This window comes from Octopus sinensis, linkage group LG4 (genome assembly GCF_006345805.1).
Source record: "Octopus sinensis linkage group LG4, ASM634580v1, whole genome shotgun sequence".
NCBI lineage: Eukaryota > Metazoa > Mollusca > Cephalopoda > Octopoda > Octopodidae > Octopus > Octopus sinensis.
The window spans coordinates 95684086-95698727 of NC_043000.1; the positions used below are offsets into that span (position 1 = coordinate 95684086).

At 36.2% G+C, this 14642-nt stretch overlaps 2 protein-coding genes across 7 annotated transcripts in view; one reads left to right on the plus strand and one right to left on the minus strand.

The window, feature by feature from the left end:
- Positions 1-14642, plus strand: part of LOC115210749 (J domain-containing protein) — a 44705-nt gene that overhangs the window by 27352 nt on the left and 2711 nt on the right. The window contains exon 5 of one of the 2 annotated variants that reach the window (XM_036502246.1): positions 1051-1157. In XM_036502246.1, coding sequence (XP_036358139.1) covers positions 1051-1142 — 92 coding nt within the window. In that variant the 3' untranslated portion in view covers positions 1143-1157. Of the gene's footprint in view, positions 1-1050; positions 2024-14642 lie in introns of those variants that run through there. The other variant, XM_029779462.2, reaches the window with a different exon arrangement.
- The window catches only part of LOC115211033 (KAT8 regulatory NSL complex subunit 1), an 86279-nt gene continuing 77283 nt past the window's right edge, over positions 5647-14642 (minus strand). For all 5 annotated transcript variants that reach the window (XM_029779891.2, XM_029779893.2, XM_029779890.2 and 2 more), the window contains exons 6-9: positions 12255-12446; positions 10976-11246; positions 10211-10400; positions 5647-9046 (exon numbers count right to left, since the gene is read on the minus strand). In XM_029779891.2, coding sequence (XP_029635751.1) covers positions 7925-9046; positions 10211-10400; positions 10976-11246; positions 12255-12446 — 1775 coding nt within the window. In that variant the 3' untranslated portion in view covers positions 5647-7924. The remainder of the gene's footprint in view (positions 9047-10210; positions 10401-10975; positions 11247-12254; positions 12447-14642) is intronic.

Consider the following 14642-nt stretch of genomic DNA (forward strand, 5'->3'; position numbering starts at 1 on the left):
GGTAACAGTAAGAGCATCCAGCTATAAAAAATCTGTCCCAACAAATCCAATCAAACCCATGGAAGAGTGGATGTTAAAACGATTATGATAAATGTTAGTGTCAACTCACTCCTTGCACAGCTCAGAGCTCATACAAAATGTTTTGCTTTTAATTGGGCACTTGTTTTAATTTACCAAATGATTCAATCATAGGTATGTGATATATGATCTTCCTAACTCACACTTTAATTTACCTGATATATTTTCAACACAAATCTGTTCTGTACTAACTTGATTTTAGAACTGAAAATTATCACCGAAGAACCTAGTAAAAACTATTATGAGAGCATTCCCAAAACATCTTTCTTACTTAACCCAGCCAAAAAGAAAAAATAGCTGAAGCCTTAATCACTGTTACAAAAGCAACAGCTATACTGTGTCCAGCACCAGAATCTACATGCATACAGAAACAGAGTAGATAGTGACAAAAATAGTTGTTCAGATTGTCATGTTGCTCTCCTTACAATTCATCACAATATGGTTCTAAACTGGTGTAGTATAATTGGACCAACAGATCTGAATTATACCTTGTCATTTAGCCAACTGTAACATCAAATGACTGACAGAGCTAATTGAAGGTAACACAAGGTACCTGTCAATTCATTCGGTTTTAAATCTATTAGCTTAGCTTGTATCATTAACACCTTCGTTACCACATTTCTGATGATAATCTTGAAAATAATGAAGAATTTAGTGAAGTAACTTTATTATTGAGTTGATGTTTAAAAAAGAAAGTAGCATGGTATTTTGATGGGAGGGTTTAATTTAAATCACATTCAAATGTAGAAGTTTCTATTACAGAACCAGGGGTAAAGTAAATTTGTTGTAATTAAGCTGCTGTTTAGAAAATAAATTATGAAATTTTGATGGAAAATATTAATTTAAATTGTATTTAAAATGTTTTTACCATAGAACCAAAAGGTCTCAAGCGGGTCGGTATCAAACGGGTTAATCACATTTTCATAAGTAATCTTGCAAGATAATTTAAACAAAAAAAAACTTTTCTTTCAGATGAATGTCCAGCTAAACTCGAAAAATGTCCACAATGGCACAAAAGAGATGACTGTCCAATGCTTGAAAAATTCCGTAACTATGAGATCTAGCCAGCCTTCTTATTTGTTCAAAGTGAATTTAGCTATGTTTGAAAATGATAGGATACATGGATTTTGACCAATGAAAAAATATTTTATTCTCTAGAATGAATTTTAGGTTTTATTATTTCACAGAAGAGATGAAAATATGTTTCCCATTGAAGACGGAATTTTTTTTTATTTTCATTTATGGCCTTATTAGATAGCTCAATATAATTTGGATTTGAAGTTTTGTTCTCTAATATAATTTTACTTCTGTAAACATTGTACTTGACAATCACAGAACAGCTTTAAAATGACTTTATTGTGTATATTTCATTAAGGTATGTTTATTGATAAACATTTGCTTCAAAGCTTTTGAAAAGAAATTAAACAAAACACACTCCAAAAGCCAAAGAAGGAACTTCTTTCCAGGGCTTCTCAGGATAGAGTGCATGTCCCCACCTGTTTTTGGTGGAGCATGGATTACTTTCAAAAAAGGGATCATGAAAAAAGTGAACGCAATAATTTTAATTAAAACTACATCTATATATACCTGATATATGCTGTGGTGGATTCTATTTCTTTTATTTAAAAAAAAAATCAAAATAGAGTGAGAGGCAAAAAAATATTGAAACATTGTTCTAGTCAGTCATTGGGCTGCTAGAAACAGCAGTCAAGTATTCCCCCAGTCACACTACCATCTTGGCTAGTGTATCACAGGTTTGCACGATAATGGCTAACCTCAATCTAAATGAAATGTTTAAAAGTAAAGTGTGATGACTAAGTTTTGGAAATTATTACTACAGCTGCATACACTCCTACAGTGATCATTATATATACATACATATTGCATCTTGTATCAAGATTATAGCTTCAACATTTATTCGGAAATAAAAATTATGATGTTGCCATTTTGCTTCTTCACATTATTATTGCTTGCATGTGAAAGTTATTGGAGAACAGAATTGGTAGCATGTCATGCCATTTGATTATCTTCATATTATTGCCACCAAGATGGACTTGAACATGCAAATATAATTCTTTTTATTACTGAGTGAAGAAATGTTTTCATACATACACATATAATATTAATATCCTTGAAAAGCACATGAATATCATATGTTCTTACTTCCATTAAAATAGCAGATATGGTCAAGAAGGTATAGTAGAAAACTGAAATACCTATTTTCCTAATGATTTTAAATTTCAGATGAAATCCTAATATGTGATAAAATGATATGTTGGTGGTAACTGTGTTTGTGTATATATCTCATTGTTAATTTGATGATAGATATTTATATACAACAAGCTGGACCCGTGAAAAATTCACAGAAAACAAAAAAATGTAAGCATCTGTAAACAGTGTACTGGTGCCATGAGAAATGTTTATATATTATAACCGTCTGTCTTTATGTTCTGAGTTCAAATTCTGCTGAGGTCGACTTGGCCTTTCGTCCTTTGGGGCTCGATAAATTATGTACTAGTTGTGTACTAGAGTCGATTTAATCAACTGGCCCCCTCCCCACAAAAATTCAGGCCTACAAAAGTTATGTGACAGAGAAAATAATGTAACACCAATGACTATAATCCAACAAAAATATCTGTTATACAAACGTAAACAGAATTACTATTTAACCTTAAAATACATCGTACATATTCAAAGGACCTTCTTGGTTTAGCGGTACGAAACGTTTTTCTGGTATTCTTTTATTCGTTTACTTGTTTCATTCATTTGACGGTGGCCTTGTGAGTCAAAGAAATTGACCCCTGGACTTATTTCCTGTAAGCCTAGTGCTTATTCTATCAGTCTTTTCTGCTTAACAGCTAAATAAGAGACGCAAACGCACCAACATCGGTGTGAAGCAATGATGGTGGTGGGACACACACATCATATATAGATATATATATATATGATGGGCTTGACGGTAGAGGTGATGTTGGCTGGTGCGATTTTATGGTTTGCTGGTATGCCGAGAGAGAGAGGCAGACAGTAAGTATCAAATAGTCCACAAGGAAGTTTTCACCTCTCTTTCTACCTCTTGCTTTGCCACTGACTAGAATTGTTTTTTTTTTTTTGGAGGGGGGGGGGCGTCTCATTCGATACTCTGACCCCAATGTTTTTGTGTATCCTCGGATCGTCCCCTCTTTCTCAACCTCATGGTTAATAAAGAAATTGACATCCAATATTTGCTTTGTGTAAGTATCTACTGTCTCTCTCTCTCTCCCTTTGTACCCCCTCTTCTGATTTAACAATGTGTATACTTATTTCTCTTGCAATGAACGCCGTCACCACTCACTGTCTGTCACACATCCTCTCTCTCGCTTTGCCACTTCTTTGAAGTGTGACACACAACACAGAAACGTACAAAAACAAAAAGTTAGCGTATTAATATTATTGATAATCCCTTGCTATATCGTGTTCATTATTTAAGCTGATGTCGATTCCTCCGTGGTGTTGTTTTGCATTTATAATAAAATATATACAAATCAAAAATATATAAGCACAGTACTGCTTCTACTTCGCAGATTTCCACCAATCGCGGGGGAGGGGGCGTAACACCCGCGATAGTCGTGGGATTAGTGTATATCATACATATATTTATGCACACAGTTTGTATGAGAAACCGAAAATAAAATTAAAAGTAGCAATCTAAATGTATTTTAAAGCTCTCTTGAAAACAGACAAATATAGAGACGCAAAATATATATTTTGTTTCCTTTGCACAAAGAAAAATAAGACAATGTTTCAGTGTTTTAACCATTTATCAGAAGCCAAGTACCTCCAACATTTTTTTTTTAATATATAAACGCTGCCAGTTATTCTGGTGAGAACCCAAAAACCAACTTAATTTTTGCTGCTGTAACAATAATAAAAGAGTTGACAGTTTGCGTTTAGTGCTTCTAGCAGTTTTAAATTTCAGTTTATGAATAGTGAAGAAGTATGCTTTGCAACTACAGTTCTGAGTTCAATCCCATATGTAGCAGCTATAATGTTAAATGCAATAGCTTCAACTACTTTCGTCAACAAACTTTGCAGAAGTCAATCCAGCGCGTGTACAATTTGTGATAAGGAAGGGACGTAACTCGTCTCAGCATTTCGTTAATAAATTTATATTGATAAACCTCAGTACTGAGGTTTAATAATTGCCTAAAACCCCTTAGAGGTGATGATCTTAGCATGCCAGCAGCCCAGGTACTGAAACGAGATTTTGTTTTTTCTATTGTGGTTTCAAATTCAGATCCATTATGTATTTCTTTCGGCAAGTGTCATCTACTATAGCCCCACATCAACCAATGCTTTGTAAGCAAGTGGAAACTGCAAAAGCCCACCATGTGTATTTATCTGTCTGCCTCACTGCTTTAGAGTATCTCAAAAACTTAGCAGTCTAGCAAAAATACACTGATGTAAAAAAATACTGATTTGTCAAAATTACAAGATATTTTAATTGTTGAAGCTGGGGTTGTTTTTTACTATAATGATTCAAGTAACAAATACCTCTACGTTCACACCAGGCAATGCTTGAAGACCTTTGCATCAATAATTCTGAATATTAACCTTTCTGCAAATTGTAGGGCAGCAAACGTATTGCTCCCCTGCCTTACAAATTAAACAATAATAAAATTAGAAAGTATGATTAATAAAAACTTTGATATAAAAACAATTACTTTATTCTTGCATCATTACTGCTTTATGAATTAGTTAACCTTTTAGCATTTAAACTGACCGTATCAGGCCTCATACACCTACCCTACAATGTTATTCTAAAAATAAAGAAAAACATCATTGAAATTTCAAAGCTACAATGTAATGCATGCTTAATACACAACAATTTGATTATACAAGCATTACATTTACCAAAATAATGTGAATACTAGAGTTAATGAAATTTAAGGAAAATAGTTTACAAAATTGATGAAAAAAAAAAATTATATAATTTTGTAACCGGAATATTTAATGTGAAATGTGTTTGACAACTATTAATTACATTGATATTTGGATGGAAATTAGCAAGTTTTAGCCCTATATATTATCGCACCATTCCAGATCCCGGTCACTAATAACTCAGGACCCTTAATGTTCAAAATCTTTACAGGTGTTTACCAATGACTTGCATAGGCACAGATCCCCCCCCCCGGTCACTATTAACCACTTTACCAACATCATAACTGATGAAGACTACATGTAGTTCATAAGAATGTATAAGGATTAAAAGTTGAAAGACTCTCAAGCAGATGGAGGTTGGAGAAAAAAGGGATGGAATCAACATAAGCCATGTAATCAGATAGTGAGTGGCAGATTGGATTTATCTGGAAACAGCAAAATAAAGGTCAAATTAATGCTTACAGCACCAATTTCTAGAACCCCAGAGAATACTCTACTTAAAAGTAAAGCAATTTCAAACAGCAATACATTGAAATTAAAACAATGTAAAATACCAGTTATAATAAACAGAATGATAACACAAATGATACGAGAATTTCTTTTATTGATTTTTTCTTTTTCCTTTGTTTTTTTTTTTTAAAGTTTTTCTGCTGTTTTTTTTTTATGTTAGCTTGCTATTTTGCAAATTTCAACATAAAAGTTGTACAGTTTGGGAGTGCTAAATTGGAGGCAGAGCTAGCTACGACTTTTTTTTTTAGGAGATACTAAAGTTAGCTTGTAGCCAAATATACTGGATAGGGGGAAAAGAAAAAAAAACCCAAAACTGTAGCCCCAAACATAATGAACTAATATATAATTATTAGTCAGATTCCACAGATGAATTAACTAAATGCAGTATTAAGTATATAGCTCCTCCTCCTTTAATTTCCTAGAAATTATTCCAGACATCAAAATACAAGACAGGGTTATGACAAACAGGTTGGTTAAAAAAAACCTGCATTTGAAACACAATCACAACTCCACTTGTGTAGAAATGGACCGATGAAGTGATAACTAAGGTAAAGAAAGGGAATAAGATTATTGACCAACCTTAGGCAGCACTATATGACAAAGAAAGTTTTTTTTTTTGTTTAGCTTGATTTTTGTTTTTTCTTCTTCCCCCTCCTCCTTTAATAATAATGAACTTGATAAGCTGAAAGATTAGGAGCTAACTGACCAGGAAATAGGCAAGTGAGTGGTTGGATGTACCAGCAATATTGGAGAGAAAAGAGAGCACAAGACAGTTGCTATAGATATTAGATTATTTTGATTTACGATATTGCAAAGAAAAAAAATTAGAAAGAAAGGGAGGGAGGAAATAATAAAATATACATAAGGAAGTCCTTGGGGGTAGAGGTGACATTTAAGGTTTTGTAAAATCCCTCTGATGAATCAGATAATGGTGAATTATATATTATACTGAACAAATTCAAGTTACCTTTTGAACATTGCATCTCCAACAGAGATAAGATAGATAAAAAGTGAATATTAGTCATATAACTGACAATATTTTGTTTTTAAATTGAAGTAGATCCCATGCATAAGGAAAATAAAAAGACAAAAACAATAATTTCAATACTTAGATCTTAATAAGAAGCAAAACAGGGAATACATCTAATTCAATTTTTAAAATACCAAACATTGTAATTTTAAATTTTTTCTTTTTTCCTTTTTGTCTTTTTTTTTTGCAATTTCACTGAATCACAAATCTGGATTGGTATAGTTCGAGAACAGGAAGAGACTTAAAAAAAAATATAAAGTGAAAAGTGGGATTACAAACAACAATGTTCAACACCCAGGATGATCTTAAGGTTTACTGCCAGCAGTAGTCCAAGTAAGAAAAAAGAACAGAAGGAACAGATAGAAAAAGTAGGGCACTCCCTTATTAAAAGAAAAAAAAAGTTAAATATTTAACAGAAAGAAAGAAAAACAATATTTAAACCTCTAAAACTATTTATTTTTCCATTTTAGTACTAGACGATTTTCTGATCAAAGAGAGCATAGAAAATATATAAATAATAAAAGAAAAAAAAAAACAAAGAAATCCAGCCACTCTCATGATACTAATTCAAGTAGAACTTCAAGAAATATTATCAAGCCATTCCGAAAGCCCCCAACAAACACAACAGTTATATTTTACAAAGAGATAAGGCAAATATCCGAGAACTGTAAAGGTAAAAGGAAATGGGTGTGGAGAGAATTAAAAAAAGTTTTGCTTATTAAGATTTTTCACCTTTGTCATATAGCACTTCTCCAAAGTTACTTGCAATCACCTATCCTCTCTTCAACCTCCCTCAATAGATTTTATGGAGGGGCACCCATGGCAGAGTAAGTAGAGTATTTTTTTTACCTCCTCTACCTATTCAAGAGGATACCTGGAAACTAAGGAAGAAGAGAACAAAAATGGAGAAAAATAAAGTTCCATCCATCAAAGTTGTGTGTGAGAGTGTGTGTGTGTATGTGTGTAACAGAAACATAACCATAAAAAGAAAATCACTTAAGAATTGGGATCAAAAACATTGAGGGCACAGGGGTAGGGAGTGGGGGCATTAAGTGTTTACTTTTGGTCATACATATTACTTTTCTCTCCATTAATGCATCTCTTAGTGAGGAAGCAAATATATTTGCTAGCTTGCTTAGCTGAACACAGCATCATCACCAGTAAGACATCAATGATGCCTTTTTGCTCGTACCATTAGTCAACTCCAAGGAGAATCCAGTTAACTACATCCCTTATATGCAAGTTGGTGACATATCTTTAAACCAATTAGCAGGGATGTCATTGTAGTAGTAGATGTAGTAGTAATGGCAGTTATGGTGATGGGAAGGAGCTGCAGTAACACTAGCAGTGCCACTATATCAGAACACCTACCATCCCAAGGAGTTGGAGTCACCTTTTGGCAAGCCGAAGTACTATACCAGATTTAGAACCAATGACCTTCCACTCAGGATCATTGGGATCATCCTCAGTAGTTGAAGCGGAGGAACTGCTGGGCAGTGGAGAGCATGGATGGCTGCTTCCAGGTGTTGCTAGTTCAGCTTGAGAAATTTCTGGAGAGGTCGTTGAAGGGTTTTTCTGTACTTCCACTGAGGAATTTCCTATATGTAATTTTTCAACGTCTTCTTCACTAAGAGGGAATGTCCGTGGAACCCAAGGTTCAACACATAAATGCTCAAACATTTCATGAGAGATGGTCATGTTTTCATCATCATATGAAAAACGATCTGTTCTTGACACAGAACTACTCCGGCGTCTACCAATCTGCTCGTCATTACATCTTAGTAACTGACCAGCAGAGTAAGTGGTTGGAGTAGAAGGGCGAGTCTGTAAACAACTGTCTAATGAAAAAGCTTGAGGAGGAGTCAACTTAGATGAATGATGAAGTGTTGATGATGCTGGCGATAGCTTATAACCTGCCAGCATCTGATGAGAATGTTCTGCTCCTTCTGATTTCAAAAGAGTTTGTTCAAAAGACTGCTTTTTAGAACCACTTGCTGACTGACAGGATGTGAGCAGACTCTGTTGGTGTTTGTTATTGACATCCCCCATTTCTTCACGATGTAAAGAGGATTTGTCTAACACATTTTGTTGGTTTTCCAGCTGTTTTAATTCATCAGATGCGTCGTCTATTGATGCAAAGAAAGACTTTGACTCAGTGACAGATTGCATTGAAGGATGTTTGTGTAGGTTTGGGTTTGTAACAGACTGGGAAGGGGATTGAACCTGTAATTGTAGCAAAGGTGGTAGAGGGGGAAACTGTGATGCCACTGAGTGTAAGCTTTCATTGCCATGACGGCTAGAAGTCAATGAGTGAGTCGGAGAACCAACCATAGAATTGCTGTCCATTAAGCTAACAGATTCAGGAGAAATTGGATCAGAATCATCTAACCTCACAGAGCGATTACTGCGCCTGCCATGTTGAAAATATGATACAAATCTTTTCTTTTCTTGAATTTCACACTTTGCATGCCGCTGTATGTAAAGTTCATCAGATAGATCTTCTATGGGAAGCTGGAAAGAAATAAAAGTTTATTATATTCAAATATTCATCACTGAACTACTATTGAAAACAGCTATAACAAAGAAGGATGTAATACAATCACTAATATTATTTCATTATATTAAGTGAATCAATTAGAGTAAAATGATTCTGGCCAATTTAGTTAGAATTATCAACATCCTCAATATTTTGCATGACATGAAAGGATTACAACTAGAATAAGGCAAATTGAACTGATTTTGCTTAGATTGAAAAACTTTTGGATAATGAATTTGTTGAAAATAATTTGGTCATGTGATGCATATGGATGGGGACAACAACATAAAGCGTCGAGCTCTAATTGTGGAAGGAACCTGTGGAAGGGATAGACCCAGAGGACACGGGACGAAGTGGTGAGAAAGTATCTTCAGACACTGGGCCTCACTGAGGAAATGGCAAGGGACTGGGAAATGTGGCAATTTGTTGTGCTTGATAAGACTCATCAAGTAAAAACCGGTGTCCTCCATAAACATGGGCTTGTCCTTTCATGTGCCAGTGCCACTTAAAAAGAACTCATGCCAGTGCTGTGTAAACACACATAAAAAGTACCCAGCACGCACTTAAGTGGTTGGGTTAGGAAGGGCATCCAGCTGTAAAAACCATGTCACAACAGACAATTGTAGTCTGGACAACTCCCAGCTAGCCAACTACATGTCAAACCATCCAACCCATGCCAGCATAGAAAACAGACATTAAATGATGATGAGTCTATGAAGAAAACATAGAAATCATAAGACATTAATCTAGTGCTACTGTCACAAGTGGCTATTTAAGTATAGTGGCTAATATCAAAAGTTTATGTGAAGATGAATATTATCCATATAAATTACTAGGATATATTGCAACAACAGCACTTTTACAACACAAATTGTCTCAAATTACATGAGCCATGAACTAACAATGTGTACTATTTTGAAGACCAAAAAAATTGCAGTAAGCAAGCTAGAATAATCTATTATGCTTTATATGCAAAATCTTGTTTTTTCAGTATAAATCCAACATCTTCAAAAAGAAAAAAGTTATATAAATACATGGAGTTAGAGAGGAACAAAACAATTGTAAAGTTCTTAAATTTATTTTCACTAATCTTGTTTTTCTTAATGATTTTTAATAAATTCAATTGTATGATACCATACCTCATCATCCTCAGCATCATTTGTCTCAGTTTCATCATCACTTTCATTCTTAATATGAGCTGGAACTATGATACCATTGGTCTTGCCAGAAATAGCTTCCTTTATTGTGGTACAAGGAGACTTTACAGATGAATTGATTCCTTCAGTTTCAGTTTTAGACTCAGAAGAATCTTCTCCAATTTCTCGCCACCTGGTAAACAATAATATTTTCTTTATAAAGATATGAAATTTAAGAAATGATTTAAAATTACATTACATCAATAAATTTATTTGGATACATTTAACCTTTTAACCCATGAACTGGAAGTTTAAATTCATAAACTCAAAGCTGACCAAAAAAATCCAAGAAAAACAAGGAGAAACTACAATCGTGGAAGTTTACAATTGTTCAATGATGAAGTGAATTATAATTAAATTACAGTGTTTTTAAAATACAAGTAAAATATTTCAAGCAAAAGGGTCCCTAAGAGTCTCAAATACTGAACAGCAGGTACTTTTTAACCCTTTAGCATTCAAATTACTGTGTCAAATGTCATGCTTATTTATTCATGTTTTGAATTTATTTAAAGAATAATATTCTAAGATAGGTTTGAGAGGCTAGATCTAGCCAGTTTTAAATGTTAAAGAGTTAAGCAAGGTATCTTATTGTATTTACTGGGTAATGATCTAATTCTATGTTGCAATCCTACAAGAGATATTCTCATAATGGCAGTGTTTCCCCTGTCTTATATTTCTCTATAGGTAAAGTTATTTATAAAAACTCACTTTGGCGTTACTATTTCTTTATATTGTAACTTTTCGACTCTGGTAGAAGCAGCCATACTATACGGAATGACAATATTATTGATATCAAAGGCACTCTCCCCACGTCTTTTCCTTAATGTAGCTTCCTTCATTTCTTTAAAAGTATATGAAGGAAAATTCATTGCAGACGAAGCATCTTTCAAACCAGAGGATTCAGAGGTCATTCTAAACCTCCGCTTTCCAAGTCTGCCGCTGCCCAATGAAAGAGAACGCGAAGGTAATTTCTTCAGAGCTGTGAACAAAAAAAAAATAAAATAAGCTTAAAAATGCTGTTTAAATAAACAAAATCAATGAACAATTCAAATAGTACCAATTTAATTTATCATTATTAAATACAACTCCTTATTAGCCTATCAATATCTCCAAGATTAAATAATTGAGGAAAAAAGAGAAAATACATTATATACACCTATATCTAATTTTCTTTCCTTACTACTAACCAACACACACACACTCTTCTCCCGCCATTAGACCCGTCCCTACCACTCGGTATTGACATCACCTTGTCCCCTTCCTATCACTTTCTACCTCTATCATGTAGCTCATGCTGTACCAATAACAAACATGTAGTTATTTCCTTTCATTTTTCATACTGTACATTCTGGTTTTCTCCCTTTATTCTTTTATCCATCAACTTCGTTTTTTGACATTGAATAAACAGAAACAGTGTAAAATAGTGATGTAGAGAGAACTCTTTAGTCTTGAAACGTCTCTAGAATTAGTGCTTCAATAGAATGTATATCATGCACTCATTGGTTGGTCTCGAGGAAAAGTATCCAGCTGTAGAACTCATGCCAAAAATGCAAGATACAGCAAAGTGTTCTCCAAATAGGAACTGACTTACGCCATAAAGGTAAGCACAGAGAAATGTAAAACAATGATGAAACTCGATATTTAAGTAGGTCAAACTGCATAACATCTAGCAAAGTTAAGAATTATCTCCCCTTCTTGCCAGTGCTGGTACACTGACAAATGCAAACATGCTGCAGTTTCTCTGAAGATAATTTCCAAAATATTAAAGAAGTATAATTTATTTTCAAGGATTCTAGACCAAAATTTCCTGACTACTAGGTCCAACAAAACTATCACAGAAAAAGTAAACTGCAGAACAGAGCTATTTTTAAATGTAAGTTATATTTGAAAATAACTATCAAAACAGAAAAAGCATAAAATTAAAATTGCCAAACCAAATAGTCATATGCTATAAGATGAATACCTACTAGTCATTTGATTAACTCACCAATAGCCAACTGTGCTGCCCTGCGTTTCTTGATTTCAGTTCTACAGAGACGTTTATCTGTCACTTTGTTTTGTGGAGTTGTAGGCAGAGAGGACGATGTGGCTGATGATGTGGTCATAGTCAGTGAGACAGGTGAAGTTGAAGGTGGACGAGATTTCTGTACAGGTTTTTTGTCATATCGACTTCTGAATTCTGAAAATTGGAGATGCCACTATGAAAGTTTGCTGAATAAAGAAAATGAATGGGATAAAGAGAGTCTGCCAAATGTTGACCCAACAGAGGGACCAGCTATCCGAGTTGATAGTTCCGTAGTAGCTAAGGCAGTTAGGAGCATGAAGACAGGGAAAGCCCCAGGCCCATCAGGAATTACTGCAGAGATGCTCAAAATATCTGGCAGTGTCGGCTATAACCTAGTCACCCGTATAGTCAACCAGGTGATACACGAAGGAGTCATACCCAATGACTGGTGTAGCAGCATACTAGTCAACTGCTACAAAGGTAAAGGTGATGCCCTGGATACAAATAATTACAGAGGTATCAAGCTGTTGGATCAGGTAATGAAGGTTACGGAGAGGGTCTTAGCCCAACTAATTAGAGAGAGAGTTAGTTAGATGAGATGCAGTTTGGGTTTGTCCCAGGGAAAAGCACCACTGATGCTATATTCCTGGTAAGGCAGCTGCAGGAGAATACCTAGCCAAGGATAAGCCCCTGTACCTGGCTTTTGTTGACATGGAGAAAGCCTTTGATAGGGTCCCCCGATCCCTCATCTGGTGGTCAATGAGGAAACTAGGGATAGATGAATGGCTGGTGAGGGCTGTGCAAGCCATGTACAGAGATGCCGTAAGTAAGGTTAGAGTTGGCAACATGTACACAGAAGAATTCAAAGTAGAGGTTGGGGTCCACCAGGGTTCAGTACTCAGCCCCCTCCTATTTATCATAGTCCTCCAGGCAATAACGGAGGAATTCAAGTCCGGTTGCCCCTGGGAGCTCCTCTATGCTGACGACCTCGCTCTAATCGCTGAGTCACTATCAGAACTGGAGGAGAAGTTCCAGGTGTGGAAGGAGGGTTTAGAATCGAGGGGCCTTAGAGTCAACCTAGCTAAAACCAAAGTACTAATAAGTAGAAAGGTAGAAAACCCACAAATATCATCAGGAAGATGGCCCTGTTCGATCTGTAGAAAAGGTGTAGGTAGAAACTCTATAAGATGTACCCAGTGTAAGCTATGGACACATAAGAGGTGCAGCAATGTCAAAGGTAGGCTAACTGGGAAGATAGTTTTTGTATGTGGCAGGTGCTCTGGAGCACTGACCTCCGAAAATCTGCAGAAAACAACTTCTGTCACTTTCCGGGGGGAAAAACTAGAAGTAGTTGATAGTTTCCGCTATCTAGGTGACCAAGTCAGTAGTGGGGGTGGGTGCGCTGAAAGTGTAACTGCTAGAATAAGAATAGCCTGGGCAAAGTTTAGGGAGCTCTTACCTCTGCTGGTGACTAAAGGCCTCTCGCTCAGAGTAAAAGGCAGACTGTATGATGCATGTGTACGAACAGCTATGCTACATGGCAGTGAAACATGGGCCGTGACTGCTGAGGACATGCGTAAGCTCGTGAGGAACGAAGCCAGTATGCTCCGATGGATGTGTAATGTCAGTGTACTTACTCGACAGAGCGTTAGTACCTTGAGAGAAATGTTGTACCTAAGAAGCATCAGTTGTTGTGTGCAAGAGAGACGATTGCGCTGGTATGGTCATGTGGCGAGAATGGATGAAGAGAGGTGTGTGAGAAAGTGCCAATCCCTAGCAGTTGAGGGAACCCGTGGAAGAGGTAGACCCAGGAAAACCTGGGACGAGGTGGTGAAGCACGACCTTCGGACGTTAGGTCTCACCATGGAAATGACTAGAGACCGAGACCTATGGAAGTATGCTGTGCGTGAGAAGACCCGGCAAGACTAGTGAAGCCATAATCCGTGGCCCCTACCTGGGACGTAGTCAGTCCACCTGTGCATACCTTCCTTCTTGTGACACTTGTGAAGACCTGTTGAGGCAGTGAGAATCGAATCGAATCGTATCAAATCAAATCGAACCAAATCAAAATAGATGAACATCAATGGAATTTGTATCCTTGTGGTACCAGTGCCGGTGGCACATAAGAAAACCATCCGAACGTGACCGTAGCCAGTACCGCAATGACTGGCCTCCGTGCTGAGGGCACGTAACAAACACCATCCGAGCGTGGCCGTCCACCAGCCTCGTCTAGCACCTGTGTCGGTGACACATAAGAAAACACCATCCGAGCGTGGCCGTCTGCCAGCCTCGTCTGGCACCTGTGTCGGTGGCACATAAAAAACACCATCCGAGCGTGGCCGTCTGCCAGCCTCGTCTGGCACCTGTGTC